This window comes from Sapajus apella, unplaced genomic scaffold (genome assembly GCF_009761245.1).
Source record: "Sapajus apella isolate SASKATOON/1434 unplaced genomic scaffold, GSC_monkey_1.0 scaffold23, whole genome shotgun sequence".
NCBI lineage: Eukaryota > Metazoa > Chordata > Mammalia > Primates > Cebidae > Sapajus > Sapajus apella.
The window spans coordinates 25,311,463-25,329,458 of NW_022436963.1; the positions used below are offsets into that span (position 1 = coordinate 25,311,463).

General features: G+C 38.7%; 1 protein-coding gene across 1 annotated transcript in view; it reads right to left on the reverse strand.

Annotated features, from left to right (window-relative positions):
* Positions 1 to 17,996, reverse strand: part of CNTN3 (contactin 3) — a 330,613-nt gene that overhangs the window by 24,041 nt on the left and 288,576 nt on the right. The window contains exons 14-19 of the mRNA XM_032290493.1: positions 14,917 to 15,034; positions 13,891 to 14,049; positions 13,642 to 13,791; positions 12,118 to 12,188; positions 10,501 to 10,735; positions 7,675 to 7,790 (exon numbers count right to left, since the gene is read on the reverse strand). Coding sequence (XP_032146384.1) covers positions 7,675 to 7,790; positions 10,501 to 10,735; positions 12,118 to 12,188; positions 13,642 to 13,791; positions 13,891 to 14,049; positions 14,917 to 15,034 — 849 coding nt within the window. The remainder of the gene's footprint in view (positions 1 to 7,674; positions 7,791 to 10,500; positions 10,736 to 12,117; positions 12,189 to 13,641; positions 13,792 to 13,890; positions 14,050 to 14,916; positions 15,035 to 17,996) is intronic.

The following is a 17,996-nucleotide window of genomic DNA, read 5'->3' on the forward strand; positions in this document are numbered from 1 at the left end:
TTTGGATTTTGTAGGCACAACTGCAGCACAGGGATGGAGAAGAAAAAGCGTCTAGGGTGAAAGAACAAAATTTAGAAATGTAATTGAGAAAAGAGTGAATATGAGGTTGACAGAACACAAAGGTACCATCAACAAACGGTAAGCAGGGAGACAAATACTGCAAAGCACACGAGAAACCCTGCTAGCAAGAAAATGTCGGCAGACCTGACCGGGGAAGACAAGCTGGAACACACTAATCTGAAACAAACTTTAAAATAAATCTGTTTAAAATGTCTAGATTTATTAAAGAAGAAACTGAATCTCCCAGGTAACGACAGAAGATATTTTTTAAAAAAAGACCAGATAGATTTGAAAAATAAAACACAGGACTCTTAGACCTAAAATATACAATTATTAAACAAATAAAATCTGTGACAGAATTAAGCTGAAGACTTACAGTGAAAAAGGGAACTAATTAACCCAGAACAGAGCCTGTATAAAGAAATAAACATTATGAAAGCAAAGTTAAGAGACACTGAGGGTAGAATGAAAAATTCTAACTGGAGTTCCGTAAGGAGAGACTGAGGAAAGAGCAATGTTCAAAGGGAAAAAGGCAGAGAAATTTCCAGAACGGAAGAAATCCAGCAATTTTCATATTATAAATTCACTCTGAGTTTAGAGTAGGAAAAATAAAAGGCAAATCCACTCCAGAGGAGAGGGTTGTTAAGGCTGAATTGTGGTTCTCAATCATTTTTCTTTGCTAGACACCTGAGAGTTACAGGCTATCTTCCTGAGCAGTCGTGGGTGACTGTACCTTGGTTTGCCAGTGAGGATGTGCACATGGGACAGGAATTAACTGCATTTCCTCACCCAGCAGACAGCAGCAGGGGAAGGATGGTAAGGTGGATTCACACACCTGAGGCAGGGGCTTGTCTTTCTTGGTTATCAACATAGCATTACTGCCCACAGCAAATCCTGTGCATACTAACCATTAAGTGTTGTGAAATTGTTGAATAACCTGAACATAGTTTAAAAATGCCTCCCCGAGTCCTATGGCAGAGATTCGTCAGTCTATGTATTCAAGTCCCAGTATTCTATTTATCTATGAAACATCAAAACTCCAATTTCTTGATGAGACAATACAATTTTCTTCCTTTAGAATCATAAAACCGTTTCACAAACCAATATATTTCTATCTGGGTAAGTAAATAGAAACACAGTTGAAAAATATCAGAATTAAAAATATCTCTATTACTTCTAGTAATTTGGTTTTTCCAAAAAGGAATGTCCCTATTGTGAAGAGTCCTTAATAACACTGCATCAGAGATTTGACTTAATTTAAATTTAAAATGAAATGCAGTTTATAAAAATAATCTATTAAAATGGCATTTTCAGCCATTAAAGAGTAGGTATTAAATCAGAAGTACTCTTTTAATAGATAAAAATAACTATGTTCATACTTACAGATTTTCAAAGACAAATATTTTAATTTAGCAGTTAAACCAGACACATTTAAATAAATAGAAAGCAGGTGAAAATGCATTAAAGGTCTCTTAGGAAGACAAATCCAGATCTCTCTCCCACTCTTCTTCATTCTGCTCTCAGCTCCTAGGAGAGCTGATTGGTATAAACTATCATCAGTCTGGTTCCTTTGCCCTGTGGCTTCTCGCTGGGTGCAGCTTATAGGACGCTGGTATTGGGAGGGTGGGAGGAGAGAGAGGCTGGGATATTTATTCCCTTGCATTCCCCAATGCTGAACCACTATTTGGTAGGGACTATCTTTGCCTAATAAAGAATACAGCACCGTTTGGGTAATCGTCACTCACAAAAGGCTACGGCTACTGCTCTCTCCAACCCTTTGACCCCCTTCAAAAGTCTGCATTATACTCACTTGAATGCATTTTTTTTTTTTGCCTGTCTTACATTTATCTCAGTATGCCTCAACCGTCTGTATCCTATTTTCCCATGTGCATTCGACTTGTGCTAGAGTGAATTCCTTGCCCGATTGCAGGCAATTAGACCTAATGCATACATCTTTTATTCCAGTGGGATTTTCATAGTGTTAAAATAAAGTACTCACATATTTGACATCTTTTTTTTTTTTTTTTTTTTGAGACAGAGTCTTAGTGTGTTACCCAGGCTGAAGTGCAGCAGTGGCATGATCTAGGCTCACTGCAACCTCCACCTCCTGAGTTCAAGCAATTCTCCTGCCTCAGCATCCCAAATAGCTGGGATTACAGGGGCCTACCACAATGCCCCCACTAATTTGTGTATTTTTAGTAGAAACAGGGTTTCACCATGTTGGCCCTACTGGTCTGGAACTCCTGACCTCTGGTGATCCACTCACCTTGGCCTCCCGAAGTGCTGGGATTACAGGTGTGAGCCACCATACCACGCCTACATCTTTTTTCATTCTAACTGAGACATTAGGAACAGAACACACTCTGTACAGCTGTTTGGAACAGGAGGCTGGAAGAAGGTGTCAATGAAGTTTAAGACTGGCATTCTATTACGGAACATTAGTTACGTTCTGCCAAACTTAAAAAAAAAATTGATTGATTACTCCAAAATATGCTAATCTGTATCATTTCGCAAGTGTAGACTTGTTTTAATCATTTATCAATACCATTCTCCCAAATTTAGCTTTTTTTTCAAAACAGAAAAAGACTTTAAAGAAATGGACTGTAGATATTGCACTAGAACGTGGGAGCTTTCATTCCTCCGGCACCCAGGATCTATGTACTTAAAGGCTTCTGCCTTTCTTCATGATGTCTGTATCTCTTGTTCCTACCCAAAAGGGCAGCAGAAAAGATCTGAGCCGAGTGAAACGGCTTAGCTGATGAAATAAATTGGAGCCCAGGGAAATGAGCTTCTCAACTACTGCTTGGTCAAATCAGAAAGAAAATTAGTCTAGATGCTAATGATGATGTGTGCTCAGCATGCCACATGGCACATGATCAACTCTCACTGAGATGAGAGAAAGGCAGGAGCTATTAACAATTTTAAAGCCAAACTGGGGAAACTGCAACCCAGAAAGTTAGCCACATGACTGATAATTAAATACTCTGCCAAGTCCTTCTCCCCACCAAGGTTAATTTTTAAATCATCACTGAAACTAAGAAAAGACATATTTTTATCTTGGTATAATTGCATAAATTATTTTGTAAGATTTTCCCAATTAGTACTTCTTTCAGCTTGTTTCCTTTTGCTTTATACTTACCAAGCATTTGGGGAAGAAATGTTTAATCGTTGTTTCCTTTCAATACTGTATTCAAGCTACATTTGGACATTCTATTTGCTACTCTTTACACAAACAGGCAAGCAGCAGTGCATTTCAACCTGTAATTAATTTCAAGAAAGCCCCATTTTCCCATAGCTCTTCTCATCTTTCTGTGTCCCACTTTGATGGCAACATCAGCATGCATTAGAAACGGTGGCCACTGGGTCCCATACTGGGACTATGCTATATTACTATATATTACTTCACTGTTTTTTTTTTTTCTTCAGTACAATCTCATCCCAAAGCGCAATATTTAAAACAGAGAAAAGTGAAACCCGTAAGTCTCTTTGGGCCATTTTGACAAATGCTGCTTTATCTCATTTAATTTGCAAACAATGCTGCAAGTTATTATTATCTCTAATTTAACTGAGCCTTGGAGAGCTTTAACAACTTGCTCAAGGGCATACAGCAACAGGGTAGCAGAGGCCAAACTGCATTTATTCGATCAACATATATTTTTTGCATGCCTCCTAGATGTCAGATACTGCTCCAGGTACTTACAGATTGAGGAACAAAAAGGCCAAGTTCCTTGTCCCTTGCAGAGTTTATATTCAACCTAGAAGGTCTGAACGCAGGTTTGTCTAATTCTAAAATGGTGTAGACTCAACTGATCACTATGATGGCTCCATAGGGATTTAAAAATTTTCTATCTTTCAGTTAAACTCTCTATCCTGGCATGACCAATAATGGTGTAATTCTACTTCCTTATAAAATATCCTTATCTGGATGACTCCTTATCAACTTAAATTTATATACAGTTATGTGTCATAATGACAGAGATATGTGCTGAGAAATATATCATTAGACGGTTGTGACACCGTGTGAACATCCTAGAGCCCACTTGTGCAAACCTGCATGGTATAATCTAGTACACAATTAAGCTAGATGGTGTAGCCTAGTGCTCCTAGGCTGTAAACATGTACAGCATGTTACTCTACTGAATACTGTAGCCAACTGTTAACAAAATGGTACATTTTTGTGTATTCAAACATACCTAAACATAGAAAAGGTACAGTAAAAACATGGTATTACAATCTTACAGGACTACTGTTGTATATGTGATCTGTCCTAAACTGAAATGTTATTATGTAATACATGACTATATTAAAAAATCAACATCTACCTGCCCCTAAGCCATCCAACAACCACCAGTGACTGCCAGCACTCTTGTTCTGCTTGGAATCTCACAAGCCATTCACGTAAATTCTTCCATTTATTTTTCTTAAGTATTTTACAAGTTAAGAACAGGTCAAGAATTGTGATCCTGTCAAGATGTCTGTAAAGGACAAAGTTGTTCATGGTGAGTGTGTATGTCAGTATCCCATCTGAGGAGTGCCATATGTGTTCATCTACATTGTTTAAATAAATTTGATCTAGCATTGAATCCCATGTCCTGCTCAGTCAATGGGAGATTCAGCCATGATCATTCCTGGGGCTCCCTTCCCAAAGCTCCCAAGATTACTTATTTTTGCATTTGATTTGAGCCCTTTAATTCTAGCAGCCAGGGGCCATGTTTGGTGAGTAGGAAATCACTGCTGGATGTGGAAATCACAGTCTTTCACCTCTATGGCCTTGCCATCAACCTGGGCACTACCTTAGGAATATGTAGGTCCTAGGAGGCTTTGTAAGCTTCAGACATTTATTTTTTCAAACATCATTGGAAATTTCTCTTCTATGTTTTCCTCAGTTGCAATTTCTCTCTTCTAACCCTCCACAAAATGTGGAACAATCTCCCTAATGGCCTGAACTTTTGAAACAAAGCAAGCAAGGGACGCGTCCTGCAGGCAACTCCTTCTCATAGCTTTTGGCATAATCCCTTGAGTTATGGTAGCTTACAGTCAATTATTTGCTACAGAATATTTACTGGGGAGAAACAGGTACATTAATATCTCAAAAATTATTCTGAGTCATGGCCCACTCCTACTATTTATTATGATGAGCCAAAAATTATGAGAAGCTCATTACATAACTAATCTTATCCTAGCCTCCCAATATCCTAATGAGATTAGGCCTATTAGTGTCCTCATTCTTAGGTAAGGAAAATGAGGCTCACAGAGTTTATGTAACTTTCCCAACACAGAGGGTAAGCGGCAGAATTGGGATTTGCTTTGGGACTAGCCTCAGAGTCACACTCCCTTACAGCTGTGCTCCTTCCAGCTCACGGACCCTCACCTCATTGCCAATGCCACCGCCAGTTATCCAACCATGAGGGAGATACTGTTGGCTCCCCATCATCTTTCATTGCTTACATCCATTGTGATGGAATTAAATGAATCTTTCATCCAGCTGTTCTTGGCTTCCTTTAAGATGCTGCTCAAGTTGTGCTCCTGTATTTATGTGGTGTTTTACTTCTTCATACTCCCTTTCCCTTCCTTAAGTCTGGACTATTCTGTCTCTGATCAGGCTTCTCTGTATCAGGACCAGTGTTTATTATGTTTGAGTGTGTAGGAAGACATTTCCTTATAGATACTTACTGAAAATATATACACAAACAAGACCTAGTCCTAAATGTTTGGATTGAATGGGTCCTGGGAGAGTTGTGGGATCTCAATTTTAATAATGCCTTCAGGTAATTCTGCTGTAGGGGTTCGCAGTCCATATTTTGAACCTCATTGCTCTATTCCATATCCTTTCTTTTCTTCATTTGTTAGTACTAATTCAAGTCAATGCTTGTTTGGTTACAAGGAATGGAAACTCTCTCAAGGAACTTCAATTATGAAAAGAATTTATTAAAAAGAACCTCAGGGTAACATCATGAAAAATAATAAAGCCAAGTCATTTGAGAACTGAATGACTATCAAAGAGCTATTTTATTCTGGCTGTTCCCACTTTTTTTTGAGACAGAATCTCACTCTGTCACCCAGGCCAGAGTGCAATGACATGATGAGGGCTCACTGCAGCCTCGACCTCCAGGGCTCAAGCAATTCACCCATCTCAGCCTCCCAAGTAGCTAGGACTACAGGCATGTGCCACCATGCCTGGCTAATTTTTGTATTTTTTGTAGAGATGAGGACTTACTAAGTTGCCCAGGCTGGTCTTGAACCCCTGGGCTAAAGGGATCCTCCAGTGTTTGCCTTCCAAAGTGTTGGGATTATAGGCACAAGCTACCACACCTGGCTTATTCTGCCCTCTTGAAGGTTCGATGGACCCTTGTCTCCTCCATTCTTTAGGTTTGCATGGGAGTGTATCTATCTCTGCAGATTAGCTTTGTCCTGCCTGTCTATGGCCTTAGTTTGGGAAGTTTGAACTGAGCCCTAAATCTGACACACTACTGCATTACACTCAAACTTGTTATTTATTTAAATACCTCAGACAAGAATCTGACTTGCTAGGCTTCACAGTCCACAGAGCATTTACACCTGATCAAGAGGTCACTCTGGAGCCCTCCTTTGAAGGTGTGTTGACAAGTGGAGGGATACATGGCCCTGTAATGCAAACCTGCCTGTGTGAGCCTGCCACTGAGTCAGGAGCTACAAGCTTCCTCAGGGAAGCTTGGAGGGAAGCTTTGTAAGAAGACAGCTGTGGGTGGGATGAAATCACAACTATGAATCCCACAATGTCATTGTTGGCAAAATCTTCTTGGAATTTTATTTATCTTGCCAGTTCTCAGCTCCACTGCTCCCAGTTTCTTCCAACTGCTCATTACTAAATATGGGACCCAGTCCAAGGGATTCTTCTTAGCCTTTAAAGCCACCTGTGACCTGGTCCTTCTGTGCTTATCTGTAGTCACCTTTCCAAACAGGAACCTTCTGTAGGTGGGGCCTCTATCTCTCTGCTTTTCCAATATGCCATGCTCAATCTGGAATGTTTTTCACTTTCTCCACCTTTACTTACTTTCTCTTGAAAGTCCTGTTAAACCTTATTACTCTTATAAAGACTTCCAAGATGTGTCATCCTTCTTGACAACTCAAACATCTCCTGTTTGGGTGACCCAGTCAGACCTTCATAGTATTTGGTCTTACATTATCCTGTCTTTTAGATGTTTCATCTTATTTCACTAAACAGAGAGGTCTTTGATGTCTCGAATTATGTTACAGTGTAACAAAGACACCAAGAAAGAAAGACAAGGAGCTGGAGAACAGTGACTTCCTGTTTACAGAAATACTCTATGAACTTAATACTGCAGTTCAATCTCACCCTTATTTTTTAGTCAACTTGTCTAAAATATTAGGCTCACATGATACATGATTTCATTTCATATTCTTTTTTTGTTCCTTTTCTACTCCAACTAACGTTATTTTAATTCAACTGGTTAAATTCAGTATACGTTGAACATCAAATAAAACAATGTGTTGATAAAAAATTTTCAGCTAAAGATAGACTTCAAATAAGATGTCATTGTTAAGGATTTTAAGTGCAAGGAGACAAAGTAGCATGGTAACATACATACCCAATGTAATTTGAAAAGAAATTACCTCATAGCCCAGTAAATGTCCATTGCTCAACTTCCAAGGAATGGTGTTCCATGAAACCTCAATTTCTGAGGAAGACAGGCTGTTTGCAGAGACTTGTGATGGAGCCACTGTAGGTTCTGTGCAGAAACAGAAATTGAAACACTATGATAATTTTGGTAGTAAACATATATTAATGTTATTTTTATAAAAGCATTTTAACATTTGAAAATTGTATGAAATATTCTGGCACCATATGTTGAAAATAGAGACACCGGTCCGTTTCCGTTTCTTAGGAAAAGATGGCGTCATAGCCACAGGCTTTTCCTTGCTAAACAGCTGTGACAAGCTGTACTTTTTCCCTTGCACATCTTTCTTGGCATCTTCCTCTTCTTCCTTTTTTTCCCCTTTGTTCTTCTCACCTTGTCTTTATTTCCTTCTGTTCATCTCATTCTTACTGCATGGAAACTTCTCTGCCCACAAATACTACTTAGTTTTCATTTTGCCAAACAAACGTCTAGGTCAAGTAAAGCTCATTTACACAATAAACACTGAGTAAGTACCTTCTCTAGCAAAGCCTACAGAAGGGACAACTGAAATGTGGTGGATGGCATCCTCCTTTGAAGGAGTAGATAGACATGCAGGTGGCTTATTATACAGCAAGAAGATGCCTTCTGTAATATGCACAATTGAGGTTCTATGGGGTTCACAGTGGTTTTCCCCTCTCAGAGCCCAGCTCTGAGCAGGAATCTCCCCTCCCTCAGGTGCATTTCTCTGTGAAATGATCCTGCTTCTCTGCCAAGGTGGCTTGATGCTGAGATGAATTCTTGGTCTAAGGTTGGGTCTCTTAGACTTTCTCTCCTGAGAATCTGAAACTTGGTTTGGAGAGTCGGGCATACTTGGAGCCCACTGATCCACTGTAGCTGCTCTAGAGGAGCAGACCATTTTCTGAGGTTCCAGGGCTTCCTGATTAAAATTATTTGTGGGGTTTGCTGCATAACTCTCTCTTGGATTCAGAGACACCCTGTAGATTCCACAGAAATCTTTTGCTTCTTTCTTAGGCAAGCCCAATTCATTTCTCATGTTTAAACAGAAAGACTTTTGGCTAACTCTTCAGTGGGAGCAAAAAATGGTAACAGGAGAAGGAAAATGAGGGAGTCAAGAATGGGTAAGAGGCTGTGGCTGCCCCTCTTTTCCAGTTGCCAGCACCTAGGTCCTGGATGCACAGGTTGACAGTGTCCAAAATCTCCCTGGATAATTGCCATCACTCCCCCAAACCCTGACTTGCCCCTGCAATCCCTGGCAGCTTTTGGAAATGAGGTCTGGATATGAATTTAAGACTCTTCCTTTTGCAAAGACTTTTATAATCCTTTAAAAAAAATCCCTCTCAGAACTCAATGGAAAGTGAGAAGACAAGAATAGGGGCGGGGATCTGAAGAAGAATCAACTCTACTTACTATTCTTAGGAATGCCAACTGCAGACCATTTTTTGCCACTTGCTGTCAAGAGGGTAGAAGAGACACTGATGTATTTCATGAGCTCAGAATGGCTAAGGGCAAAGGCCCTTGGTTAAAATACTGGCAGTACCACTTACTACTAGGAATTTTGGCAAATTTATTACTCTCTTTTACAAGGCTTCCATTTTCTCATTTGTAAATGGGAAATAATAGTGCCTACATTTCATTCTTCATTTGAAATTTCAAATTAGGTCATGTCTGGCAGATGGCAAAACTTCTGTACATGTTAGTTTCTACCAATTTTTGTTTTTGTTTTTTTTGGTAGAACTATACAAGATAGCCAATAGTTTTGGCTGATCTATGAAATGGCAATTTCATATAATTCTTCTACCTTTATTGTTTTCTAAAGTGGCCATAAGACAAAACATAGATGTCTCAATGCCTGGGACAGGCATAAAAGAAAAACAAATAAATGAAATGGGTTCAGAGTGAAGTATGTCTGTATCTCTACCAGCAGGAACTCCTATACCTCAAACCTGCACACTGCATTTCTGCTGAATGAGATATTGTTGTTCCTGACTCTTAATCCACTAACATTCTTTCCTTAGGCCATGGGAACCATTGTACCACTTAGGACCAGGGTAGCTCTAAGGGATATATTTTTATTACCCAAGGTAAGGCTGTGGTTTTCCTTGCTTCACAAGCTGGAACTTAGGAAGTACTTCTCATAAACAGGTTTTTAACTGATGGTTAAGATCTGAGACAAGTCTCAATCAATTTTGGAGTTTATTTTACCAAGGTGTTAAGGACATGCCCAGAAGAAAAAAAAACAAAACACATGGGTTCACAGACACCGTCTGTGGTCTGTGTCCATTTCTAAAGGTGAATTTGAGGTATTTAATATTTAGAGTGGGCTAGAGTGGAAAGAGGAAGGGTATGGTAATCCACATGCTGCAAGGGAAAACAAGCAGATAGGAAACTAGTCAGTTAGGTCTCCTGCTCAGTAAATCAGCAATTTACATAAGGTAAGGAAAACACAGAGTAGCTACCTGTAGAGATTTAACCTTTTTCTGTAGCTATCTGGTTAGGAACAAAAGGAAAGGCATTTTCTTTCATGACTTGGCTTTCAGCTTAATTTTTCCCTTTTGGCCCAGTGAACTGGGGTCCCGAGGTTTAATCTTCCTTTCACTGTTACATCCTCTAACTATCCATTAAGTCTTATACTTCAAGTCATTCATGATTGATCTTTATGACCTACACTGGGAATCTACTACTTGGGTCATTGTTCTTTGGAATAAATATATTTGAAGTCACAAAGAGACTCCAAATCAGTTTTTGGAGCACAAATAGTTTTTACTAGGTTGGAACTGATACACAGTTATGTTTTCCATACCTTCTTCTGCAGAGAACACTGTTGTCACTGGGCTGAATGGTCCTTCACCTTTGTTATTATAAACACCCACTTTAACTTCATATGGTGAATATGGCACGATGCTTTCATTCCTAAAGACATATCTTGGGGTGTCAGGGGATGTCACCACTGTCTGGATCCAGGTGGTAACCCCAAGAGGGCGGAAAGCAACAACATACCCAAAACCTTCACCATTCTGTAGTTCCTCAGGGACTGGCTATAAAGGAAAGACATATTCAATCACCCTTACACATAAGGGCAAGGCAAAAATGAATGGAGCTGTAATCCACAGGCATTTCTAAAAGTCATCAAATAATCATCTACATTGTATTAAGCAGTTAGATTAAAAAAAAGGAGAAAAACATTAACAGGAGAGTCATGTCAGCTGCTTTTAAAGAGACATATGCTACCATTTCATAGCCATCCAGAAACTGAACTGGAATTTTCTATGATTATTCAGATAGCTGATCACCTTATGGCTCACGTATGAGTTTCTAATAAGATATACTTTCAGTTGAAAATATCTAATCTCTTAAATAAAATAAAAATCATCTAATTCTTAATGTGGGCTTTATGGGAAGAAACTGAAATGTTGATTAAACACAATAGGGTAAAACAAAAAAAAAAAAAAAAGGAAGTAAATACTAATTTATAAATTAACAAATTACATCCCAGTAATTCCAGCACTTTGGGAGGCCACAGCAGGTGAATCACTTGAGGTCAGGTGTTTGAGAGCAGCCTGGCCAACAGAGCAAAACCCCATCTCTATTAAAAATACAGAAATTACCCAGGCGTGGTGGGATGTGCCTGTTATCCTAGCTATTTGAGAGGCTGAGATGGGAGGATCACTTGAACCCAGGAGGTGGAGGTTCCAGTGAGCCGAGATTGCGCCACTGCACCCTAGACTGGGCAACAGAGCAAGATTATCTCAAAAAAAAAAAAAAAAAAAAAAGAAATATTAACGAAATAAACTTAAAGCTATACTTGAGTCATGTCAAAAATTTTATTGACAGATCATCATCTTTAAATAATGCAGGTAACTCTAGTGCTTTCTGACTTAAAACATGTTAATTAACCTTTTTCCTAATGATGATGTAAAGCAAGTGCTGAAAGAATGGCCAGGAGAGAAACAGACTCAAGCACCTGCTGGAATAAGTGACTTCACCAGTGGGGGCTGCACGGCTGCATGGAAAGTCATAAGAGGAGTTTGAGGGGCAACAGCCACAGCATGACTCATCCATATGTCTACCATCCTGGTGACCCTGGGCTAATTATTTCTTATCTCTGAGCTGGAGTATTTTCATCTATGAATTGTTGCAAGATGACATGAAGAAGATATATGCTAAATGCTAGGAACAGTGGGTGGCTCAGAGAAAGCATCAAAAAATATTAGCTACTAGAGCTACCACCATTACCACCAGTCCCACTCCCTCTAACCCCAGCACCACCACCTATATTACCACCACGAGCAGCAGCACCCATCAGCCACACCCGAGGACCACCACCACCTGCACCATCCGTCAGCATCACCACCCAGGAAGCCATAATGATCATGGGAACAGCAACACCCTATGGGGAAGATGCTACCCAAATACGTACATCCCAGGTTATCACAAGTTCAGACCGGCTTCCGCCTCCTCCATTGACTTCAGAAGGAGGCACTTCTGGAACTGCATGAGTCAGAAAAACAGAGATGAAATGGCACTTGCATTTAGTAATACTTACCTCATAGACAATGCGATTTTTTTTAATATTTAAAATAATTTCATCATTGGCACATTATTCATACACACGTGTGTTTATGTACATATTACATACATATATATATTTTTATGAGATTATCAAACAACATATTTACATGAAATCACAAAAAATTCAAAATCTATCAAACAGTAAGAAAAACATGATCAAGTTGGAAGAATACTTTGCCAGTATGAAAGTTAATGAAACAAGAAAAAGTGATTTACCGGAGATGATGGGAAATCAATTCAGCATGAATGCTTAGCTTGTGACTATTCCAAGTAGGATACAATTCTGAGAACAACATTGGCTATACATAAGGATGACCCAGACTCAAACCCTTAAATTTTGTTTTGAGGTATTATTTATAAATTTCACAGGGGCATCAGGTCCTGACTTACACTGAGAACTTTAGGCTTAGTGAACCCCATGACACAACTATAATATAAGTCCCATGAAAGTGGGTCTTGGCTGTATTCGCAACATCTAGAAAGTGCTGAGCACAAAGAGGATGCTCCCTAGAATATGTGTTGTGTGAACAAGTGACCAGAATACAAGGGAAAGCACAGTTCCTCTATTTCTCATATTTCCTAGCATAAACATTATGTGCATTGCTGTGAATAAAACAGCATCATGAAAATTACTGAAACACATTTGATGACTTCCATCCTAGCTGAGTTCCTAAAGTGATATACCAGCTCTATTTCAAACTTCAATTTAGTTGATATTAACTAATATTACAGATTCTGAAAAGGCAAGTCTTTAGGTCTCAGCTATCCCTATAATGTGATGTTACGTACACTTTCTAAGTTTGAGTTTTAATGCTAGGATATTTTTAGAATAATAAAAGCAGTCTTATGGTCTATGTGAATAGTTGTCCCACACGGAGATTATTATCAATGATTCTTTCTTAATTCAACACTTGAAGTGAAATAATATACCTATTTATCAATTGCTTAAGCTCCTTCACTAAGCTTGGTAGCAGAATGAGATTTTCTAGCAGCAGAACTCCCAAATGTCATTATCCTACCAATTCGTCAATGCTTGTTATAAATGAAAACAGCACTTCCCCTGTTAAGAGGGTAACTATGTCAGATAGTAATTATAACCTTAAGTGACAAAAACATATTCACTCAACATGTACTAATGATCATTTACGATGGACTGAACTCTTGGAAATGTCACACTACATCAGAATCACTTACATGTGTTTCTTTTGACAAATGCCATATGGCCAGTTCTGCCATTAGAAAGGTCAGATAATTGCAACAATGGATTATTGAGGCCGACCCCCTGCTGGCCTGGAGTTCAGGGCCAAGGGAAATGGAAGTACACATCCACAGAAATCTATTAACCCATTACTCAAAAAACAAAAACACTAACCTGCCTCTTCAGTTCTTACTTTTTCTGAGGGTAAACTGGGTTCTCCTCCTCCAATTTTGTTACTGGCTACAACCCGAAATTCATATTCCACCCATGGGTTTAACTCGACTACAGTAGCTGTGTGTGTTTTCCCATCAACGACCTCAGGCACTGCAAAAGAATATTTAAGAGTTAAGAGTCTGCATGTTTTAGCATTTACCGGAAATCCATTAATATGTGTGCAGATGATAGATGCCTCTCCCCCTTTACCTGTTGTGATGGTTTGCCAACCCACGGAGAAAGGTGTCCGAGCCTGGATAGAATAGGATATAACCGGGCTATGGTTATCTGTACCTTCTTTCCAAGAGAGTTGGGCTGTTGTATCTGTAATTTCATCTACCCTCACATTTTCTGGTGGTCCAGGTGAACCTAGAAAAGGCACAAATGCAAACATTGGTTTGCAATTCCATAAATGTTACCCTCCTATCAAAGAGAAGAGAATGCCACAAGACCACTTCAATACCTCTGACCCATCCCAATTTCAAAAGTACTTAGGGAAAACGCCATTTACTTGGCAATGAAACAACTACTTCCCTCTACTCCCCCACATTTCTGTTGTTAGATCTTAAATTTAGATGTGAGGCAGTAATTCCCAAACTATAATACTCTCTGACTGCAGATGACAGTCACTTTTAAAAACCTCTGTTCAGCAGGATTCTTTACCTTTCCAAATTCAATATCCTTTGCTCCTGTTGTGATGCCTTTCCCTTTAATCCACTGGTATATCTCTGTAGTTCCCAATTCCATATCTAGATGTGTTTTATTCTATGATGCCCTCTGGTCATTTTTCAGCCCAGTAGCAAATCAGCACCCTGGACAGCAGCTCAGGTTGGCAAATTTTCTCAGGCATCCGGATACATTTTTTCTGTTTTTAGAAAATTGTCCCCCATGCAATTATTCCCAAATCATAATTCTTTTGGAAGCGTACACACTGTACAATATTCTCTCTCAAATTAAATACAATCGTTGAATTAATGACATGCTCAAAAACGCATCAGCTTGGCAGCAGCTGTGGAATGTCAATTACAGTAAGAGCGATTTGAAGGGCAGAGTGGAGATTTTTATTTCTTTGAATTTAGCACCCACCCTTATTGTCATATTCTGTGGTCTATGAGGGGGAATGAAATCAATATTATAACTCCTATGCTCATATACTATCTCATCATGGTTTTTCCTCAAGTAAGGAATGCTGTTAAGATGTGAAGTTACAAACTCAAGGAGTCATTAATGTTTTACCTCTTACTATGAGGTCAGCAGCAGATGAAACACTGTCCACTCCTGTTTGCACCATACAAACATATTTCCCACTGTGTTTCAGCTGAATGTTTCTGATCATTAAATCACCGGATGAACTCTGTTGGAAAAACAGGTAATGAATACACTGCTATTTTAAAAACACAAAGAATCTTGAAGTCTATGGCCAAAAAACAACAACATTGCAATGAAAACTATTTAGGGAGCAAACCAAGGTGGTATAAGAGAGGATATTGCTGCAATGGAATGTATACAAATAAAAACAAGTTAAAAACCATACATGACTTCAGTCAAAGATTTCTGTAGCCAAATAAACAACAAGCTTTCCCCTGGGCATTCATCATTTCAAAAACAAATAAGGGCAGAGATTACAGTCTCAGAGTCTATTTACTTCCACCAGGGTGACACTTCTTTTTATATCCGCTGCTCAGCACCAGCTCAACTCTTTTCTCTGATTCCAACCCCTTTGCAATTATTTGCCTGAGAAGAAGAGGGATGCATGTGGATATCTAGTGGGAGATAAATGCAGCATGACAAGGGGATTACCACGGTTGAAACACTTTTCTGAACACATTGGAGCTTAAAAAGCTTAAAGCTGTTTAATTCCTTGGATGCAGAAGTTAGGGATAGTCGGCATGAAAACATGAACTCCCCAATAAGAAGAAATTAAAACATTTTAAACCTCAAAAATAACAGCTAGCCGGGCACCATGGCGCATGCCTGTAATCCCAGCATTTTGGGAGGCTTAGATGGGTGGATCATTTGAGATCAGGAGTTCGAGACCAGTCTGGCCAATGTGGTGAAACCCCATCTCTACTAAAAATACAAAAATTAGCTGGGCACGATGGTGTGTGCCTGTAATTCCAGCTACTCAGGAGGCTGAGGCATGAGAATCACTTGAATCTGGGAAACACAGGTTTCAGTGAGCCAAGATTGAGATCACACCACTGCACTTCAGCCTTGGTGACAGAGGGAGGCTCTGTCTTCCCCCTCCCCCACAAAAGTAAATAATAGTAGCAGTTGTCCTTAAAGACATTTGATGGCATTCCTTAATAGCTAATTAATGAAGCAAATATATTTCTGAAAGCTCAATGTTAAATGGACCTCATTTTAAAAGAATGTAAAATTGTGTTCATAAAATGACTAACTGCAAGCCAGTTTCACACATTACTAAAAATATGACTTGTAATAAAATGATTTGGAAAGAAAAGCCCTTTGAAAATGATCACCAGTTTATGTTTGAACTGGAAAAGAGAAAGAAGCAATAAGTAATGTTTATCTTACTAATTAAAAGTTTTAGTCTTGAGTTTTTGTGGTATATATTGAAAGATGAATTCTAATATCCTATCTTTAGGTAATTTTCTAAAATCTTCTGTAGGGTAATTTCTTAAATATTTCTTTCCATCTTTAGGATTCTTAATGGGTTACATATTCTCTGTAGTTGGATTGTATAGTTTTAGATGAAAGTCGAGAGATCTGGAAGAAGACAGATGTGAAGTGATTGATGGCTGTAATCAAATGTTAACCTAGAAACTGTTACGCTCGCATGTTTTGCTTTCATCAAGTTAAAACTTTTTTCTTTCCCTCATCCCTCTCCTTTTCCTAGGGTTATTTGGAAATGTATTCCTAGGACAAACAGCTTCAAAGCTTGCTGACCTTTAGAAACTCTTCAGGTTTTATAGGCTCATATACTCACAGGAGGCTATCATTTCTATAGAAATTTCTTGTTTTCAGTAAGAACTGTTACTATTAAATGCAATGTAAGGCATTGGAGTAAGGTTGTTATTTTTGCCAACCTTTATTTGCTTACTTGAAGACATCTGGGTTAAAGAGAATTGTGACAGGACCTTGTGTCGTCACATATCTGGATACACCTTTTAGGCACAATGGCTGGCTTTGTTTTTTGAAGGAGTATGGAAGAGTTTGGTGTTCGACTTGTGACTTCTGTTCACTTTTAGCATGGATAGGTGAAGAGAGAGAGAGAAACAGCTATATTATAAAAAACGAAGACATCTTCCTAAAGAAATTTAGTCAGGGGAAATATAATTTTTAATTATCCTTTTACATTGCACAGTAGAAAAGGGAAGCAATTAACTAAGACAAGTAGAAATGGAAAACATTTTATTTCAGCCCCAACACGGAGTGCATGAATACATAAATGGAGAATAATATTTAACAGAGTATAAGTGAGATCCTCTATTTTTTGTCTCTATCAGTAAAATATATTTGTATTGTTCCTCTTCTAATGCCATCTCTCTCCCACTCTCCATGGCTTTTTAATAGAGCATGACATGGAAGAAAGATTTATCTTAACAAAAGTGCATCCACTGCTTGCTACGTGAGATTCATTCAAGGATAGAGAAGTGTCTAACACATGGCCCTTGCTCTCTAGGGTAAAAAAGGTGGTATATACATGTGAAACAAGTTATGTTTACAAATTTAGAAAGTATAATTCACAAAGGTTAAATAAAATCACATGGCATATACCATGTGTAGACTACAGCAAAATGAAAGAGACAGATATTTCCAAGTCCTGCTGAAGATGTGAAAGTGGAACTCTTATTGATGAAAGGAGTGTAAGTTGATACAATTATTCTGGACAATTGTTTACAAGTTACGAAGGCAAGATATACATACAATTTATGATCCATCAATTCCATTCCTAAATATACACCCTACAGAATGGCATGCATGTGCCTACCAAAAGACATTTACGAGACTGTTTATAGTTATTATCCATAATAGCTAAAAATAGAAACAACCCTATCACAGTAAAATGGACAAATAAGTAGCAAAATAATTATTTAACAAAATACTATTAGGCCACGAAAATGAATGAACTGAAACTACATAGATCAACATGGTTGAGTTTCAAAAGCATGAAGGATATAAAACAGATGGAGGTATATGATCATGACCGAGCATGTGAGAAATCTGGATTGTGGCTACCTTTGGAGATATGGTAGTTTTGGGATGAAGCACCATGAGGACATCTGAGATGCGGGTCATCTTCTGTTTCTTGTTTTCAGTGCTGCTCACTTGAGTGTGCTCATCGTGTGAAA